Source organism: Neopsephotus bourkii, unplaced genomic scaffold (assembly GCF_033783945.1).
Source record: "Neopsephotus bourkii isolate Nb327-2 ecotype Australia unplaced genomic scaffold, CSIRO-AGI_Nbou_v1 NB_1812, whole genome shotgun sequence".
NCBI classification, from domain to species: domain Eukaryota; kingdom Metazoa; phylum Chordata; class Aves; order Psittaciformes; family Psittacidae; genus Neopsephotus; species Neopsephotus bourkii.
This window is the reverse complement of record NW_026902285.1, coordinates 18313-35666: the sequence shown is the minus strand read 5'-3', so window position 1 is coordinate 35666 and position 17354 is coordinate 18313. Positions and strand designations below refer to the sequence as shown.

Here is a 17354-nt window from a genome sequence, read left to right as displayed (position 1 = left end):
AACTGAGTGTACCCTCAGCACATTTGCTGATGATACTAAACTGGGAGGAGTGGCTGACCCACCAGAAGGCTGTACTGCCATTCAGCGAGACCTGGACAGGCTGGAGAGTTGGGTGGGGAGAAACTTGATGAAATTCAACAAGGGCAAATGTAGAGTCTTGCATCTGGGGAAGAACAATCCCATGTACCAGTATAGGTTGGGGGTTGACCTGCTGGAAAATAGCAAAGGGGAATGGGACCTGGGGGTCCTGGTGGATAGGAGGATGACCATGAGCCAGCAATGCGCCTTTGTGGCCAAGAAGGCCAATGGCATCCTAGGGTGTATTAGAAAGGGTGTGGTTAGTAGGTCAAGAGAAGTTCTCCTCCCCCTCTATTCTGCCTTGGTTAGGCCGCATCTGGAATATTGTGTCCAGTTCTGGGCCCCTCAGTTCAAGAAGGACAGGGAATTGCTTGAAAGAGTCCAGTGCAGAGCCACAAAGATGATTAAGGGAGTGGAACATCTCCCTTATGAGGAGAGGCTGAGGGAGCTGGGTCTCTTTAGCTTGGAGGAGACTTTACAAATATGTAAAGGGTGAGTGTCAGGATGATGGAGCTAGGTTTTTTTCAGTGATGTCCAGCGATAGGACAAGGGGCAAGGGGTGTAAACTGGAGCACAGGAGGTTCCATGTGAACATAAGGAAAAACTTTTTTACTGTGGGAATGACAGAGCACTGGAACAGGTTGCCCAGGGAGGTTGTGGACTCTCCTACATTGGAGATATTCAAGGCCTGGCTGGACAAGTTCCAGTGTGACGTACTCTAGGTTACCCTGCTCTTGCAGGGGCGTTGGACTAGATGATCTTTTGAGGTCCCTTCCAACCCTTGGGATTCTGTGATTCTGTGATTTTGAAGACCTGTTAGGTCTTCAGAACAGTGGAATTGCATAAGGGTCTGCAACAGTGCAGGTTATGGAAAATAAAGAGTTAGAAAATAAATTTCTGCAACTCCTCTGCACCTTCAACAACTGACAACCAGATAAAGTGCTAAGTTAGGGTTGATACAGTACTTGAATATTCAAAATTTATTTGTCTGTTTAAATGCCTGTTCTTCAGTAGGAGTTCTTACTGTGTTGTGTGTGGGGATTTTGGGTTGGGTTTTGTTGCTGTTAGCAATAGCCGGGGGTGTAATATAAACCCGTTGAACTCTAATGCTCGGTTATATTTGGCTAACCATTCTGGATATGCTTACTGCTTTTCTGTACTTAATAATTATTAAAGTCTGTGCTGCCTTTATGGTAAGGATAGGAATTATTTCTTTAAGTAGCCTTGTTGTAGTTGAAGTCCAGCCAGTAACTCAGAACCATGCAGCCGCTCATGCACTCCCCCCTCCTTTGTTCTTCCGCCAGCTCCCGGAGGGATGGGGTGGAGAATTGGAAGAATGAAACTCCTGTTGGTTGAGGTAAGTACAGTCCAGTTATCAGCGTTGTTCCAAGGCTGAAAGTCAAAAACACAGCACTGCACCAGCTAAGGAGAAAAATGATTGCTATAGCTGAACCCAGGACAAGCCTGAAGTAAAAATGATACTCGGAACTTTCTACGTAATGAATAAGAGCTTGGTGGAAGAGGGAGTTGAGTCACATTACGAGAAAGTAAAGACTGTCTGTAGCTTGCTTCCAGATGAGGTATTTCTCCTTTGACTTGTCAGTGGAGAATTCCACAGTTCAGAAGGTGTTTTTTATAAATGTAGTGACAGGAAAGTCAGTGTCTGGCTCTGAAGCACCTTATAATGATATTACAGCAGTATTACAGCCTTTGTTTTATTTGTTTGGGTGAAGTGAATTCTGATTTGATGTTGGCAGGGGGAAAGAGGCAGCTATTGCTTAAGAAATCAGAAACGAAAGCCAACACTTTTGACTCCCATTTTGAGGATGAGGGGGAGGTTAATAGTGCTAATGGAAAAACAAAATTCAAATACTAAAGCCACAATGCACTCTTAAACTTATTGGTGGCAGCCAAATCTCGGTTATAGCCAATTTAAATAGTTTTGCAATGATTGCAGCTCTAGGGGAAACAGACTTGTGAATTATATATTGTAGAAAAATCCACTGCAGTAATTCTTTCTTAGAGTGGTGTTTGAATACAGTCCTAATTACTGCTTTCATTTGGTCATCAATTCAAGGCAAAACCAAATGTGGAAAGTAAAAAAGGTGAAGGTACCTGGCAGTGCAAGCTTTCTGCCTCAGTAGTGTGAACATGCAAGTAGTTATTAGAGTATTTTTTTATTATTTCTTTCTCACCTGATATTTTTACGTAAATTGAGCCTAAACCAGCATTTTCGTTTTTACTCTCTTCTGGCTGAAGCACTTGAGAATTCATTGCACATTTGGACCTGGAGAAGGTTGAAACATACCTAGTATTCCCTGCATGTTAGAAGCGCATTAGCAGTATTTTCTTGCTAGCCTTGCTACATGACTGGAAGGGAAATAAGATTCAATAGAATAGTTATTAAAAGTGAAAGGTCATGAGCTAAAATCTAAATTTTATGTAGAAGCCTTGAACAGTCAGTTGCATGCTTCAGCATTTTTATATCTAGGCATGTGTTGTCTAAGGGACCAATATTGTTTTGAGGTTTTGGTAACAGGCAGTATACTTCAGAAGGTTCTTAAGGAATTCTGTCAGTTTGTTGGGGTGGGAGAAATTTCAGAGAAGCTAAAATTTAAGATTCATGAGGCGCTTCTAAAAGAATATGCAGATTTGGGAAAGTCTGGAGAATAATGGCCTGATGGGTAGAAATAAATTCTGGAAAATAAGAAACTTGTGTACAAGTGTAGTGTAACCTAGTACTAGGTAGTTTAAGCGTTGTTAATCATACAAAGGGAACAAATGGTCAGAACTAGTTTTCTGTGACTTTGTACAACTTTTATTTACTTATTTTTTCCTGTGGCATTAAATGGACATTGTTTTTATTGAAGGCTTCTGCACAAAGTAGGTGATTTTGTAGAAATCCTTGTGAAGTCAATGCTTCCTAGTATTGAATTTATGTAATTACCTGTATGGTTCCTGGACTGATAGGATGAAGTAGTGTGATCCTGTGCAGTCCGAGGGGTTAGTGGCAATGCAGAAGGCTGCTGTACCAGGAAGCACAGTTTAAACTTTATATTAGAGTTAACATTTCCATAAATACATTAGTATTATTCCAAGCATTATGGCTTTTTGGATGAAGGAGGATGGTGCAAAGGGTGAAATGCAGAGGTATTTATAACAATCCTTGTGATCATGGGAACCTAGGCAGGTGAAAAGAGATGTCAAAAGAGAACTGGCTTGTTTCATGTGTTGTAACATCAGGCCTCTGGAATGTTGAGAATATTTTAAAATGTGCACAACTGTTTACTAATTCAGTATGTCAGGAACAGAATTTATTAATCATAATGTGTGAGAAAAATTTTCTTGACTCCAGATTTTCAATTGAAAGCAGTCAGTTTTGTGTTTTGATGACAGATGTTTCTTCTGTTTCATGTACTAAGGATTGTATTAAGGACTGTGCTAAGGATTTGGCTGACAGAATGACCAACAAAAGCTTAGCGAAGTTGGAAGATTGGAATTTTTTTCAGTTCCGTCTTCTAGAAATTGATGTTTTGATTCAGTGCAGTAGCCGACTATTAGCATTTTTTCATGCTTATAGTGTAGATATTCAGAAAAAATCCAGAAATTAATCTGGTGCTGGTCCCAAAGTGCTGTTATTAGTGGCTCTTCTGGTTTTGGCTGGGATAGTAGCTTCCTGATAGCTGGTACAGTGCTGTGTGGCTTTAGTCTGAGAATAACACTGGTAACACGCTGATGTTTTAGTTGTTGCTGAGTGGTGCTTACCTTGACTAACAGAGTTTCAGTCACATGTAGTTTGCATAATCATTCATTGATATATTGGGTACTGAATCTGTACTGTAATTGGAATTTACTGTCAGTATGCTTTCTTCTTCTAATGGCATTTTCCACATCCTTTAGGCACAGGCCGTAGTTGAAAGTAAAGTGTCTAGGGGGTTATAAATCTATAAATACGGGGGGTTATAAATTTATAAATATAGGACTATTGATCACAAAGTATTATGAAGTCCTTTGTATAACTTAAGGATTTTGAATCAATATATGTTCAATTTGTGGTTGATATCCCTAGGTGTTAAAAGATGCCTGGCTTTAAGAATGCATTAGAGAAACAGAGCTTTCTAGAACATGGTCTGTATGACCTATTATGTACCTGTGTTCTGGATAAGCTGTGTCTTCTTTCTGTGATTTATGAAGGGAGCTTAATTTGATTACTGTTAATTCAGAGTTATTAGATGCTGTCCCTAGGCCACTTTTGTGTGTGCGAGTACTTCTTTGCATATGCATCAAATACAGCAGTGTGTATGTTAAATATGTGCTGGCTAATGAAGGGCAATGTTGCATAATCATATAGTTTCTTGAGAGATTAACTGATGACTGTTCATATGTATTACTGAATAGATACTCTAAAACGTCTTTTCATGCAGTCTACATCTTAAAACACTTCGAGCATTAAAAATGCAAATATGAATTAATGTTACTGCATAGTTGATAAAAGGGTATAATTTATACTTAAAACCATTTTTTTCCTTTTTCTTTTCATTTTTTCAAAGCAGGTCATGCCTGGAGTGATCTCCAGCTACTGGAAATGGACTGGAAATTGCATGCCATTAAAAAAATAAAGCCCACAATTGTAATGGGCTGTAGTAATAAGCGAAGCTCATCCTAATCTTCTGTTTAACTTTGGAGATAACTTCTATGTTTACAAATGTATTAAAAAGGAGTATACTCAATAAACATTTTAAAAGCAGCTTTATAACAGAGCAGGTGATGTCTTAGATGTTTGTATTTGTGGCACTAGAGTTACATGAAAGGACTTAATATATCATACCAGACTATAAAGGGTTTAATCTTTTGTTTAGGTTTTTTTCCACAAGATGAGCATGGGATAGCTTTTTCTTTCCTACATACTACTAAACAATGCACTTGTTTTACTACCTTTGATAGGTAAAAATTTCAAAGACATGCTTGTGAAAGTAGGGAAATCGTAACTTTCATCTTTCATGTGTTTTCTGTTTAGTAAACAGAAATGTAATAATCTAAGCAACAATCATCACTGTTTTTTGTAAGGCAGATCTACACTCCCTGTGTGCAGAAATAGTTTTATCCCATTATGGATAAAAGTGCTTGTTAGAACACTGGGTTCTTGCTGTTTGTATGGCTGTTGTACCTTGCATTCAGGAAGAACACGTGTAGCACCTCTGTGGTTAAAAATGTTTATTCACTTCCCCTCTATCACAATTGTTGCATTCAGAAGTAATATTTTTCATTTTGAAATTGATGTATTAAATCCTGAGTTGTGCTAGTTTGATGGAATATTTTTCATTTGTGTCAATAATTTGCATTGAAGATATGGTTATCCTATTTTTTGTTTGATCTAACTTACATTTATGTAATTGTTTGTTTGAACTGTGGTTTAATTCTTTTGGGTTAATAGTAAATATTGCTGCAGTTGACTATAAATAAACCAGCCAAAATCAAAGCCGTACTCCAGAGTAATGTGTTCCTGGCTACCCATTATTTGATTATTTTGCTTTACAGTATTCTGTAATATTAAGCTGAAATTGACTGAGCACATTAGTTAAAAAAAAAAAAGGCAAAATAATTGTGTATCATAGAACAGCTAGACCTAGAACCCCACATGTATATTTTAAATAAATCTGTGAGAAACTTCAGTAATGAGTGTTTAATGGAGCTTTTTGATGGGTAAAGGTAGAATGTAAGTAGCATAACTTAAATATCCATTTCGGCTTTGACCAGTTAAACACGATGCATTTGTTCCTCTCTTAAAAACACAATGATTAGATTTCTGTTATATGATTTGCTATTAATTACAATTAAAATTACTCTTTTTTTTCTCTACTAACAAAATACATCTTTATATTTCTTAAATTTATACAAACTTAATTTTCCTTGACCTTTTTCTTGTGAAGCAAGGTACTGTTTTCATTGACTACCCATTATTTCAAAGTAGAGGATGGAGGTGAAAGATCAGTCTGTGTCACCTTTGGTTTCTTTTTCTTTGTGAAAGCAATGGCCATTCTCATTGTGACAGAAAACTATCTAGAGTTTGGACTGGAATCAGGTAACTCCTTTTTTAAATGTTCACAACACCTCTAGTGATTGCATGACCTGAAAAAATTCTTTCCAGACTTTTAGGTGTTTTTGAGAATATTTGCTTTGAAAAGAACTCTCTCTCATGCACTCCTAAGAAGTTCTGTTTCGAAGAAATTCTGCTTCAGAATGCAGATTCTGGAGGACATCCTGTGTATTTTCCCCACTTGTTTTAAATAGTGAAGTAGTTGCCTAGGTTGTTTGTTTTATTAATTATATTTGCATTCCAGTTTTACATTTAACCTGGTTTGCCTTCTTATAGTAAAGTGAAGCTCCTTTACTGGGAAAAAAAAAAAAGAACAAACCAAACACTTATATTTGTAAAAAACAATGTTAATTTTATCCGTGTTCCTGAAGCTTACAAATACCAGAGATGTTAAAAATCAAACTTTATTGCATTGTGGCATACTAATTAGCTGTAATGCAATATGTGGCTATGATATGTGGCTATAATATATGGCATATGAAAGAGCTATGCTAGAAAGAAGGGAAATTTGTTTGAAATAATAACTTTTAGATAGTGTTTTATTTCAAGAAGCGATTCTTCGTTTGTACACTAATAAAGTAGATATATGTGTCTCTTCAGGATTCTCAAATTTCTCCGAAAGTGCTATGCAGTTTCTTGAAAAGCAGGGCCTGGAATCCCAGTAAGTTTCTGGAAATATATTTGTCTGGTTTATGTGTGCATTTATAAGTGAAGCACTTGGACTTTCTTAGCAAGCATTTGTCGTGCGTATTTTCCTCTTTGTACATACTTAAAATTTCTATAGTAATGTGAAGAGTTGAGTTAATGAAAATAATTCATCGATACTCACAAGTTAATTAAGTTGCAGTTGTGTTTTCTGTTTTTAATTTGGAGATAGTTTCTACCCTGGCATTTTGGTTGTAGTTCATAAAACATAGTTCAAAATTATAAAAATACTTTTCAAGGTAATTCCCCTGAGCTTTGTAAGTATTGCTTAAAGCAGGTGATGGGTTACTTTTTTGCCATGCCAGTCACCTGCAGGAGGGTGAGGGTGCCAAAGCTATAGATGGAGTTCATTACAAAGTTGACATTGAGAGTAAATTTTGGTGTTCAATCCTGTTTTCAGGTTGTCATAGCATTTTACTATTATGCAAAAATATCTGCTTGCTACAGGACGTCCAAGTTTTGAACAGACTGCTGAAGAAACATTCCGTAGGTTGTAATTTTGCATAAATATACAGTTGCTATCATAGACAGCCTTTGTATATAGCAAAATGGATTTTGCTTACAATTCTTTCCTTACACACTTCCTCTAAAAGCATTCATGGGGTGTGTCATCACTGTGGAAGTGCACTTTGGATGTTTTGCATGGAAGTTGTCAAGTATAGTGCAGAAGCTATGGAATGTATTTTTGAGGAATGGAAGTTTCCTTAAGCTAGTATGTCATTTATGAATAAACTCATGGGAAACCCTTACCTGAATCCTATGGGTTTTCTTCACCTTGATTTTCCTATGCTATTGCAAGATTGCTAACTTCTGTATTACTTTTCCTGTTAAGTGTTTGTTTATTTTTTAACTTTTGCAATGCTTTGACTGTTTACAGCAGCAGTTGAATTTATGATAGTGTCTCTTGGTAATGTATATGACAAAGATTAAGAAAGAATCTGAAACTCATGTGGTTTACTAGATTTATTTTTGTTTCTCTTTAATCTGTGTTAGTTACATGTCGTTTGGTTTTGGCTTTGGTGTTTTGGGGTTTTTTTTGGTTGTTTTTGTTTCTTGGTGTTGGTTATGGTTTTGGGTTTTTTTGCTTTATGTTGGTTTTCTTTTTGTGTAATCCAGTGTTAAATCATAATTCAGTTGGTCCTGGATATTTCTTTTCCTGAATTCTTCTCATATACTCAATAATTCATGAAAGCAAACCACATGAAGCATTTGGAAGAGTTAATTGTCCACATGTATATTTTAAATAAATCTGTGAGAAACTGCAGTAATGAGTGTTTAATGGAGCTTTTTGATGGGTAAAGGTAGAATGTAAGTAGCATAACTTAAATATCCATTTTGGCTTTGACCAGTTAAACACAATGCATTTGTTCCTCTCTTAAAAACACAATGATTAGATTTCTGTTATATGATTTGCTATTAATTACAATTAAAATTACTCTTTTTTTTTCTCTACTAACAAACAATGTTTGTAGGAAATAGCTTAGGTTTGCTGCTTGTCTGGGAAATAAATATTTGACCTGTTTTGTTTTAGCTCCTGATTGGTTTGTAATAATGCTGTTACTCCAGAGTAGGACTATAGAATACTGATAGCTTTTTTAATTGTTAGATACTGTTGAAAATAGTTTCTGATACCCCACCCTCAACTTCCTCCCCAAGAAAATGCTTGTTTCCTTTCTTTTCTTTTAGGGGTCCTGTGTCTAAACTAACCTTCAAATTGTTCCTGGCTGTTCTGTGTTCACTTATTGGTGCTTTTTTGACATTCCCTGGCTTGCGACTGGCTCAAATGCATCTGGATGCTCTGAATTTAGCAACAGAAAAAATAACACAGTAAGAGAAAAGTCTTTGCACATAGGACTGAGTCTTAAATCTTTAATGTCTGAAAATAAAGCAAACTATTCCAACAAGAAGGTAGTGACTAAGACTTCTATTGCTGCCTGCTTTTCTTATCTTGAGCAGACCTGCCACCTGCCTCTTTCTGCTCAACCTGTGCTCTGCCAATCTTGTTACCTTCTTTGCCTTGTAATTAGAGTCCCAATTGAAGGAGCTTTCCTTTTCTCTTGCAAAACCTCCACCATGAATGTTTCTGCTTACTGCTTCCTTTTCCCCATCATATCTTCTCGGAAGTTAAGATGACTTTCAGGAAGCAGAGGTGCAACCACAGGAATTTTTGTTTTTACACCCCCATGTCCAGGTGACCATCATGCATTTCATATGTTCAGGGTAAGATACAAAGTAAAAATGACCCAGGATATTTAATAAGGGTAAGACATCAATGAGTTTAAGGGAATATTTTAATTTTCAGCTGTACTTAAGTTTGGTAGTAAAAATGTTTTCTCTGACTTAACTGTTTCTCTTCAGCACTCCCTGCTTGAGGGAGAAACTCAAATGTCTTTGATAGATCTCTGTGTTTGAAGTTTAATACATGTTAATGACAGATTATGCAGCACAGAACATTGTGATTATTTAGCCTGGTCACTTTCCTAAGAGAACTGTTACATTTTCTGATACGGAAATTATTTATGTTCAAACTGCTTTTTTTTTTTTTATTATTATTTTTTGTTCCCTCAAAAGTGCCCATGTTAAAAATGAACCTGTGTTTACAATGGGTCCTTCAGTCTTGGTAAATATATAGCCAAGTACTCTGTGTTATACTTGCGCTCATTACAGTTGAATGCATCCAGGTACAGCTGAAAGTTGTTGGCTTCTTGTGTCTGCTGTTAAGTTTCTGTATATGTGTAGGCTATGACCCAGTCACTTCTTAGTCTGTTCTTTTCAGATAAGCTAAATAAACTTCCTAGGTTTTCGTTTTTAGGGTTCTCAGTATTTTAAAATTTCTTATGCCTTTTATGTATGTGTCCTCTAATTTTCCAACATCTTCCTCTATCTGTGAACATGAGATGCTAGGCAGAAATATAAATCTACTGAAACAGAAGTTCATTAATCAAGAATTAAAAGGGTTAATATCCACTAGAACGGAGTTAAGAAAAATGAATCTTCTCTAACTTAATGTTTAGAGGATTTTGGAGCTGGTTGTTAAAGATAACTTTATGCAACACCAAGCAAATTTTCAAAAGTGTACCAATATGCTGACTATTGAACTGGAACAGTGTAAAAATTACGTTAAATGGATTAAAACTTGGTCAGATATCAATGTAACTAGGTAATGCAATTATAAATGGAGAATCATTGGCAAGTAATAGATTCTAACTGTCCTGAAGAGATTGGTATTTGCCCTTAGTGATGTATTTTTATCAATGAGTATGTCATTACAGACCATTTGCAATTGCTTGTCACTGACTAAATGGGAGTAGTAAATGAAGACAACATGTCACTGATGGAAAGCTCTCTAATTTGCATGCAGGAAGACATTGTGTCTGCAGTCAGATATGTGGTCTGCTTTTAGAGGGGGGAAAAAACCCCAACAAACACACACAAAAAAAAAATCCCCATCCCAAACACACAAAGCTGTCCAGAAAAATACCAGTCCCCAAACTCCTCCCCCAAACCAATTCCCCCCACCATCCCCAGAAAAAAAACAGGAAAAAACCCCAACTAACAAAATAATCCCCCCCCAAATAAACCCTAACCAAACCAAAGGCAAACCCCCACAACCAGAAAAATCCTCAGAGGAAGCAAGGTCCCTTTCCCATTATATTACCGAAAGAGAGACTTAACTTCTGGAGAGCACTGCCAAAAAAAAACCCTAAAGGTTAATGGTGAACTAACTTAATATATACAAAATGATTAATGTGGTTCTTTATATAGGAATTGAGTGGTATAGGGTTTTTTTTGTTTCTTTTTTTTTTTTGGTAAAAGGAATAAAAATAGTCTGGAGTCCTTTTTGGTTCTGATAGCTGTTTGTTTGTTTGTTTTTTTCTGTTTTTTTTTGTTTGTTTTGTTTTTTGTTTTTTTCTTTAGAAATATCCTTGGCTGCATATATTTTTGAGTCTTAATCAATTTGTACCATTTTCATACACATTCCCTCATTTTCCAGAGTCTTTCAGTTTTTTTCCCTGTACTCAGACTGCCCTTAGCATATTCCAGTCCATTAGCTTGGTAAGATGTCTTAAATAAGTTGAAGCTAAGGTAAAACACTTTCACAAGTTAGTGAAATGCTTTGGACTGTTCTTTGGTGCTGTTGTGTTCCCTGTCAACACTGAGTAACTAGCAGTGCTTATTTCTTCATCGATGGTTTAAATGTGCATGCAATGACATCTTCTGAAATATGCAAACATCTCAATGGTTTTAGGAAGTTTAGAAATTAGAAATCAGAAAGGACTTGTGTTCTTCAGAATAACTTTTGATTACCTCATTTTTTCTATAGTGTAGAAGCTCTCTGGTTGGAGATGGAAGTAGAGACAAGCTGATTCTGTTAGTGAGGAAGCACTGCACTAGCAAAACCACCAGATCTACAGCACTGAAGTCTTCAACTCTTTTAGTTTGATTCTAGTAATGAAAAATGATTGGGATATGGGGTTTGGAGATGAAGAAGGATTCTGGAAAAAAAAAATCCGGAAAACTACCTCCTTTTTTAAAATTCTGCTGTTTGTTTTGTGCTCAGAGATTGCAAGAGAGTACTACTCTGCTTTTACATTGACACTGCAGTTTTGTACAATGGTTCTAAAATGGAATAGCTGTGCTTTTTTTTTTTTATTTGTTTTGTTTGAATATCTAGTTGAATGTAAGTACAAGTTTCCTTTAGTCAAGGTTACTAAGTAAAAAAACTTCATTACTATGATAAAATGGAAAATTGACCTCTGAAATCTGTTTCCTTTGGTCTCTGTCAATAATGAAAATTAATCTGAGTATATTTTTTAATTAAAAAATATTATAAGAGTATATTTTTAATATATCTGATCATAATTATCTGAGATGCTAACTCTCTAAAGCTGCGATTAGCTAGTGCAATTTGATGTTATGCCATCACATGGAATTTTTCGGCAACTGTCTTTTCTGTCATGTGGCTTAATGCAGGCAGCTCTTTTGGTTAGATTGTTTAGAATAAGTCAGGTTTTCAGATATGCTAAGAGCACTTTTTTAAAGCCACAGCCAGTGTGATTTCACAGTATGTAGTATTACTGATTTGTTGAGATGTAATTCGTACCTATAGAACAGGGAAGTAATCTTATTTAACTTCTTCTTACCTATTTTAAAATTTGGATTTCTCCTTTTCAATCTGTACCCCCCACTTTCAACAGTATGGTAATTGTTTGTGTTTAATAACTTCCCCTTTCCCCCCCCCCCCCCCTTTTTATTTCTTTCAGAACATTGCTACATATAAACTTCTTGGCACCTTTATTTATGGTTCTACTGTGGGTAAAACCAATCACTAAGGACTACATTATGAACCCACCTTTGGGCAAAGAGAGCATCCCTTTGTAAGATTCCCTTTAAAAAATTTTTCTGGGGTATTGAGAGCAAAACTGTAAGTCTGAGTAGTGTCCTGTGGAAATCATAGAAACATGAAAGACTTAAAATTTAATAGTATCTGCTGTCAAAGGTCTTGTGGAGGTTGCAGCTGAGATCTGGAGAGCTGATTATTTTGGAAGAATGAGAATTAGTTGCAGAATGTTGAATTTTAAGGTGGTGGTTCCCAAAATGCTGTCTTCGACATCTTGTTGGCAGCAGTAGTTTTCTCCCTAGGGATGGAATACCACCTCACTGTCACTTTCTGGAACCTTGTATTGTACGTGTTGATGCAGGGGAAGAGTGGTTTCACTGAAGGCAGTCAAGATACACCAGCATGAGAATGGATCCCAGTGATTTGTCTTCAGATGCATGTGTAGATGAAATGCATATGAAATTGATAGCTGAAATATTTAAAAAATAGAAGGGAAAGGAATTTTCAGGAAGAGTGGTATCTGCAATAAATATAGTATCAGTAGCATAGGTGATAGTCATTATCACTATTAGTCTAGATAATTCAGAATAGTAGTATGCAAACAGATACGATTGCCTGACACTTATGGCTTGCTAAGCTTATGAGATGCTTCTAAGGTGTTCCTCAGTTTATTTGAAAGGCGGGCTGTGCTATAGCAGGGTATCTAAGGCAACTGAAGTGCACATTTGCTATCCAGAACTGTGTGTCTCAAACCCTGTAATTATCTGAGCGAGCTTGTATGTTAGCATCATATTTTCATTACTCAGAATTTAAGCCTGTAAGAGCTGCTCTTGTTCACAGACAAATGGATACTAATGTGGATTTAATGCTGTAACAGGGCTACTAAGAAGCAGCAGTAAAGAGAGAATTGGAGGGCAAAAGTGAATCCTACTTGCATGTGAACATAACTGTAGATTGTATATTAAGAATTTTTGACAATGTGCTTCAAGATTCCTTTACAGTTGATACAAATAACTGTATCAGTAAGTGGAAAACAGATTTTACCTTTTTGTTTTTTTTTAATCCACAGGATGTCAGAAGATACTTTTGACACTGTCAGGCTGTGGATTGTAATCCTGTTGTGTGCTTTACGGTTAGGTATGATACGCCATCATTTACAGGCCTATCTGAATTTAGCCCAGAAAAGTGTGGATCAGATGAAAAAGGAAGCTGGCAGAATAAGTGTGGTTGATTTGCAGAAAATGGTAAGTATGGTGGCACTGAGGTTATGTATTCAGAGTACTCTGTCTGTACAGATGCTTTGTTCCAATTTTTGTGTCTTCTGTGGCACCAGAGCTGAAATCTGAATGAAGCTTCCTAGGCTGTATCTTATAAAAAAAAGCACTATCACAGAGAAATTCTGCAAACCAAAATGTGCAGAGAAGTATCACACATTATGCAGTTGTCTTAAGTTATTGGCAAGTTGCCACAAAACAAAGATTCCTCTCTTAAGATTGGCACTACTACTTATAGTCTTGTCCTTGGCTTAACTGAGTAGCGGAAGGTCGTAAGTGGACTGTGCAATAATTATTTGCAAATGCAGTGGCTAGCAGATTGCTTCAGGAAAATGTTAGGAAATATATGTAGCAGAACCTGGTTTAGGACAGAATTGTGCTCATTGCTGTAAGTACATAACCCTAGTTCTGGGACCTTTCATCCTGTCTATAAACCAGTATTTTCTCCATATGGCATGTCTTGAATCTGTTTATCGAGTATCTTCATAACTTCTCTTTGAGAAGGACATAGACACTAAATGAAGTCCTGTCTGTCTTGTTTTATTAGCCACGTCTGTTTTATCTTCTTTTGGAACTGCCAGTAAAGTCTTTCCTATCTGTCATCCTATGGGAATTACTACTTTTTAAATTTGTTCTTTTTATCTTATTCCATCCATTTCCTTGCAATATTTTTTGTCTGGTGTTTTTTCTTCTATCAGTGTCTTACTACCTTTTCTTCTCATGTAAGGTTTGTTGTTTTTTTTTTTTTTTTTAATGCTTGCTCATCACAAAGCACTTTGAGGTTTTAGAGAGATTTCCATAAATGTTATTTCTGCCTTCATCTTTTTTGCCACTCTGTAGTCTGTTCTTTTCTAAAGTCCAGTTAGCTTTATATCATTGCTTGCTTGCCATTGATTTTATGACTCTTTTTATTCTTTATTTGGTCTAGTCTTTCAAGTGAATAGCTTACATAAAATATGTAATGTGACAATTTTGAGAAAGATGGTATAGATTGGGAGCAGTGGGAGGGATAAATTTGAGTGGAGTTCAATGAACCATAACATATACCTGAAATAAAGACCATTTAAATGCTGTTATTGATCAACTACTAATGAAAAGTCATCTTGTTTTTAAAATATTGATGTCTCACAGGAATCTTAAAAATACTTCGCTTTTGAAAAAGGACTGCAATATTAATCAAACTTTTATTTGCTTCACGAGGCTTTGGGCTGTAACTACAACTTCATTTTTGAAATAGTTTGCAAATCACTGGCGACTTAAAAAATATAAACGTGTTTAGCTTGATTCTGGTGTGTTGAAACGGGACCCTTTGAATGGTGATACATAGTTTGCAGAAGTAAAATTAATTCTGTTCCTTGTAACAGAACTAATGCTTTTAATTATTTGCTCTCAACTCTTTCAGATTTGTAAATATCTTGAAACTAGAGTTCATTATAGGGGTTTCTTCAGTAGGTCTTTTGAAGACTATTTGTCACATGCCAAGATGTGCTGGAAAACTTTTAAAACAGCTTTAATGCATAAATACCCTCTTTAATAAATTGCTTGGTTTTTTTTTAGACTTGCTCATAAAGGTTTGCTCTGATCAGCTTGAACTCATGAGTTACTCTTCTCTGTTTTCCCAGGTGGCTCGGGTATTCTATTATCTTTGTGTAATTGCACTGCAGTATGTTGCACCATTGGTAATGCTCCTTCACACAACTCTGCTCTTGAAAACACTAGGTAAGCAAAATTGGATCAATAAAAATATGTTCTGTTCTATGCAGGGCTCTTGCGTTTTCAGCTTACTGAAGAAAATTAGAATGTACAGGTACCTGCAATACAGAAATTTACTGTAGTTCCCTGCAGTATAAAGCATTCTGATGCATGGCATTTAAGCCATCCTTTTCTGTTGCTGCTTTTGACATCTTTCAATTATATGCTAATTTGTTTGATTTATTTGTGAGAAGTTGTGCAATACAGCCAATAATGCTCTTCTGTTGAAATGTCTCTTAAAAAGTATTTTAAAACTGAGCTGTATAAAGCATTGATGGTTGAACCTTATGAGCAGCTGTTAAGGGATTTTATTTTTTTTTTTTTCAGCTTTTCAGTCTTCAGTACACATTTGAATGGAAATTGTAAGATATGGGGTTTATTTCATTGCTGGGAGAGCTGATGTCGCTCTCGGGGTCTTTTTTTTTAATTCTTTCTTGTGGGGGATGTCTTTCACAGCCTACCATGCAGTCATGGCATTCTTTTTACAAAATGTCAATGGAAAGAGATAGGCTGTATTAGGCTCTGATTCATCCCATTCTGGAGTAGACATCTACATGTAGTAAGATGAATCATACCCAACACTGACAGGGGTCCCAAGGCAACAATGTGACATCCTCACATCTGGATGTTGGGTTGTCAAAAGGTAAGATGAATCCTAATAGCTCACTGGTATGATCAGGATGACATACAGTTAGTATTTACCAAGATATAAAAACTTCTGGTTTTGTGTGTGTGAAAAATATATATATAAGATGATCTATAAAGTGATAGAAATAACAGAACTTGAATTTAAACCTACAGAAATGTATTACTTGTTTCTTTTTAATAGGTAATTATTCTTGGGGCATCTACCCAGAGCTGAATTCTGACACTCCAGTAGAAAACAGTCTGCTTCCCAATTCAGTTTATTCTGAGTCTCCACCTGCTGATGGAAAGATGAAAGTAACTGTAGTACAAATAACAATGGCTTTGGGAAGCCTAAAGAATATTTTCACTCCTCTCCTGTTCCGGGGACTCCTGTCTTTCCTCACCTGGTGGATTGCTGCTTGCCTCTTTTCTACAAGCCTTTTTGGGCTTTTCTATCACCAGTACCTGACTGTCGCCTGAACAGGTCAACCAAGAAAGGATATGTGAAGTCAACTGCTAGATACAAACCCAGGTGCCCAAGAAGAGGTGAAAAGAACTATAAATGAAGAGAAAACATATCAGAATTTTTTTAAAACACTTCCTCTGTGTTCTCAGGGTGAATATTCATATAATGTCTAAAATCGCAACTGGGTTTGTTATTTTTTGTTACCCAAATGGTAGGTAACTATTTGAATTATAGTATCGGGACTCAGTAATGTTATTGTTTGGCAGGTGGTGACAAAAAGATATGACCTCTGGGTATCTTGGTTTCCATAAACAGCAAGCCAGCCTCAAAACTTTGTGTTCTAAGCATCAACAGTCAGTGACTGAACTGTGTCAGAAGGGTACTGGTTATAGTGGTGGTGGCTGCCTATCAATTAAATCTTGAAACTGAGCCATACAGTGGAAGGAAATTGGGGATTTAAAAAAAAAAATAAAAATTCTGTTGGATAACTGTTGATCACTTTTCTCTGTGAAAAATGAAAAAATCCAACAGAACAAAAGAGATGCTGTATATTACAGTAAGGAAAGTTCTATAAAATTTAACAAGAATAGATGTATGGGCCTGACAGGTATTGCTGCCTAAATGTTTTGCAGGAATGCTTGTGTGGTAAGAGAAGAGTTATAAAAAACATATTATTTCAGTCCCTGCAGTCATTTTAAAGTAATGGCCGTATGTATCGGTGCTAGTATTGATCCACAGATTCCATTTGGATCTTTTAAATTTCTTTTCAGGTAATAGATAAATTCGATTGAATTCACAAAACAATAGAAGAGTGACACCAATCACACATTTCAAAACAAAATAGTTTAATCCTGCTGACTGAAAGTGTATGTATCTGTGCAGTGTACATATAAGCATATATTATATATTAAATATATAATATATATGAAGTTATATAATATGGAATCTTTATTTTAAATTACTGAATGTGTCTTACAGGGCTGTGGGAGAGGGATGTATCTGTACCTAGTAATT

At 36.1% G+C, this 17354-nt stretch overlaps 1 protein-coding gene across 3 annotated transcripts in view; it reads left to right on the top strand.

Moving 5' to 3' along the window:
• Positions 1-16430, top strand: part of TMEM161B (transmembrane protein 161B) — a 41567-nt gene extending 25137 nt beyond the window's left edge. The window contains exons 6-12 of one of the 3 annotated variants that reach the window (XM_061342677.1): positions 6009-6160; positions 6776-6836; positions 8567-8707; positions 12145-12258; positions 13291-13465; positions 15118-15214; positions 16077-16430. In XM_061342677.1, coding sequence (XP_061198661.1) covers positions 6009-6160; positions 6776-6836; positions 8567-8707; positions 12145-12258; positions 13291-13465; positions 15118-15214; positions 16077-16354 — 1018 coding nt within the window. In that variant the 3' untranslated portion in view covers positions 16355-16430. The remainder of the gene's footprint in view (positions 1-6008; positions 6161-6775; positions 6837-8566; positions 8708-12144; positions 12259-13290; positions 13466-15117; positions 15215-16076) is intronic. The other 2 variants (XM_061342679.1, XM_061342678.1) reach the window with 2 other exon arrangements.
• The last annotated feature ends 924 nt before the right edge of the window (positions 16431-17354 follow it).